The sequence below is a fragment of the Patella vulgata genome, chromosome 8 (genome assembly GCF_932274485.2).
Source record: "Patella vulgata chromosome 8, xgPatVulg1.2, whole genome shotgun sequence".
NCBI classification, from domain to species: domain Eukaryota; kingdom Metazoa; phylum Mollusca; class Gastropoda; family Patellidae; genus Patella; species Patella vulgata.
This window is the reverse complement of record NC_065886.2, coordinates 32,823,144-32,825,751: the sequence shown is the minus strand read 5'-3', so window position 1 is coordinate 32,825,751 and position 2,608 is coordinate 32,823,144. Positions and strand designations below refer to the sequence as shown.

Here is a 2,608-nt window from a genome sequence, read left to right as displayed (position 1 = left end):
GTTTCTTAAATATTGGATATGGTGATCCTATATTTTCACGGCAAGATAACATAATTAATATTGATTGAAATGGACCAGTATTCTAATTCGTGTTTTTAATTTCGAATATAATGGAAAATAGTGAAAAACAGATTTAGCTCATTTAATACTTTTATTTTTTGTCTTTCATAGGTTGAGAAAAACACTTACAACCTGCCAGATGGTGCTCAATTTCATCCACGTCAAACGTGTTTGTTCATGTGAATAGAGAGAGAGAGAGAGAGAGAGAGAGAGAGAGAGAGATGAGGTATTACGTCTACTCAACACAAAGTAGGTCGGAAATAACACATGGTTCATTTTTTTATCAATAAATCGCTTGTGTCTATGTTTCTTTAGCAGTGACAGGAAGCCGGAGAACCCACAGAAAATTCACGAGGTTAAACAGGCGACCCTACGCTTCGTCACGTACAAGCGGAAAATCGAAACCACGCAACTTGACTCCATGACATACCTTAAACCACTAGACCACCTAATCTTCCTTGTTACTTTTGAATAAACATTAAACAATGTCTAAAACACTTGATAACAACACTGTTCTTTCAGAAGACCAAATGGCAACACTGAACTACGAACAAACAATAGTCATGTGGCCAGTTATACTTTTTATGGTGATTTTGCTTGTGACAGGTTTGATTGGAAACAGTTTGGTTATAGCTGTCTACACAGATAAACGTAATGCCACGGTATCTAACATCAGTATGCTTGGGCTAGCAGTAGTAGACCTTCTGTCTTGTATAATTATTCACCCATACATAATCTATAAATTAACTAATCAATACAATCAAGTGTGGGTTACCACCTGTAAAATATTTGAGTTTTTCAACCACGCCAGTTTAGGCGTTTCTATGGGTATACTTTTTGCCATCGCCTTCGATCGCTACCGGGCTATATGTTATCCGCACCGTTTGGGTTTTGCATTTAAGGCCTTCCGAAACCTACTGATAGTCAGTGTGGTCCATGGCATAGTAATAAGCTTCCCATTATTGTATTTCTATGGCGCGAGGACAATCCTCAAGAAAGTGGAACATACTATATTTAAGACGTATATGTGTGACTATGATGATGAGCATCAGGGTACGACAGCGCTTAATCTGTTTAGTTTATTCGTGATGATAGGATTTACCAGTTTAGTGGTTAGTATGTCAATCCTCTATTATAAAGTTGGCGCCACTATTTATAGAGCTAGAAGAGTCCGACCCAAAATCAATGCCATCGGAGTGTCACCACAGCCTAATACTTCTCAGAAGGTAGTCGATAATAAAAAGGCGTTCTTCCAGCGTGGAGCCTGTTCTAAAGATATAACACCCGATACAGAGATGTCTGTGAAAGCGATAAACATGTTACCTGTACCAGTTCTCAACCCCGTTCAAATATCAACACTGCAAAGTGGGCCGTCTCGTCGCAAAGCTGCTAAAATGTTATTTTTGGTAACTGCGGTGTTTTTGTTATCCTGGCTGCCTTTCTGGATCATAAAAATCACCAGAATTGTGGTGCCTAACTTCTGGATGGACAAATCTAATTTTGGAACTGTTGCTGAAGCCTTGCTCAACCATCTGTTTTATTTGAACAATGCTGTTAACCCATTTATCTACGCTGTCATGAATAAGAGGTTCCGGGAAGATTTATCATTGTTGGTGCGGAAATTACGCCGAGCTCTGGTGTAGACTCGAATCTATACTAATATTTGTGACTGTATCACCAGTATCCCCAGTGGTATCGTTCCGTTCTGCCCTACAAGCTCTTGGGTGCATTCAGATATTCAAATTATCCGCCCTTAAAACTTGCAACATTTTATCGACCAATCGAGTGGGTGAACGGAAGTACATTTTATTGCAACTGAGGTTATTGTGATGACTATGACAAATACTTATGTGAAACAGCTACTTATTTATTTGGGCGAAGTTTCGAAGAGTTAATACATGTACAGTAATACAATGTTGTTTGTTGTTTATTACAAATGTAAAGGTCCAATACATAATATGATATTATGGACAGGTTGATTTGATTAAGTTATTACATATGAAAGAATGATATATAAAAATGGGTAAAAACACTAAAATAAAAAGTTCTTGTATATTATCAAAAGTCACTTTGAAACACAATTTTAAAATCGTTGTCGCGAGAGCAGGGATGGGTCATCATCTCACTTTGTCATAATGAAAACAAGTTAAATCAGGAGGTATGACTGCTTGATTCCATCGCTGCGGATTAAAAAAAAACTGTGGGAAAAAGTAAAAACCTTCTCGCAGTAAAGATACATAGCTGGACCCGTGGAGTATTTATTACATAAGAATGTTCGTGCAGTTCTTTCCATATCGTTAAAAGTCCTTTAACACAGATCACAACTTCAGTGTTTAAAACCATTTATTATCTGCAGTCCATTAATGTTTTTCTTTGTCCATTAATATTATTGTTAAAACTAAAATTAAATCGGAATGGATAGCCGGGTTACCCAGAGCAAATACTTTAGATTTAGTTATCTGAAAAGCAAAAGAAGAGCTAGCAGCAACACAGAACAGAACGATTTAAACATTTATAACAATAATACATTTCGCAAGATTTTTAAATA

The 2,608-nt window shown here is 36.9% G+C and overlaps 1 protein-coding gene across 1 annotated transcript; it reads left to right on the top strand.

Annotated features, from left to right (window-relative positions):
- The first annotated feature begins 623 nt into the window (after positions 1 to 623).
- Positions 624 to 1,703, top strand: LOC130014052 (uncharacterized). The gene is made up of 2 exons (XM_056102874.1): positions 624 to 711; positions 1,579 to 1,703. The coding sequence occupies exons 1-2, from the start codon at positions 624 to 626 to the stop codon at positions 1,701 to 1,703; spliced, it is 213 nt and encodes a 70-aa protein (XP_055958849.1).
- Positions 1,704 to 2,608: the final 905 nt, after the last annotated feature.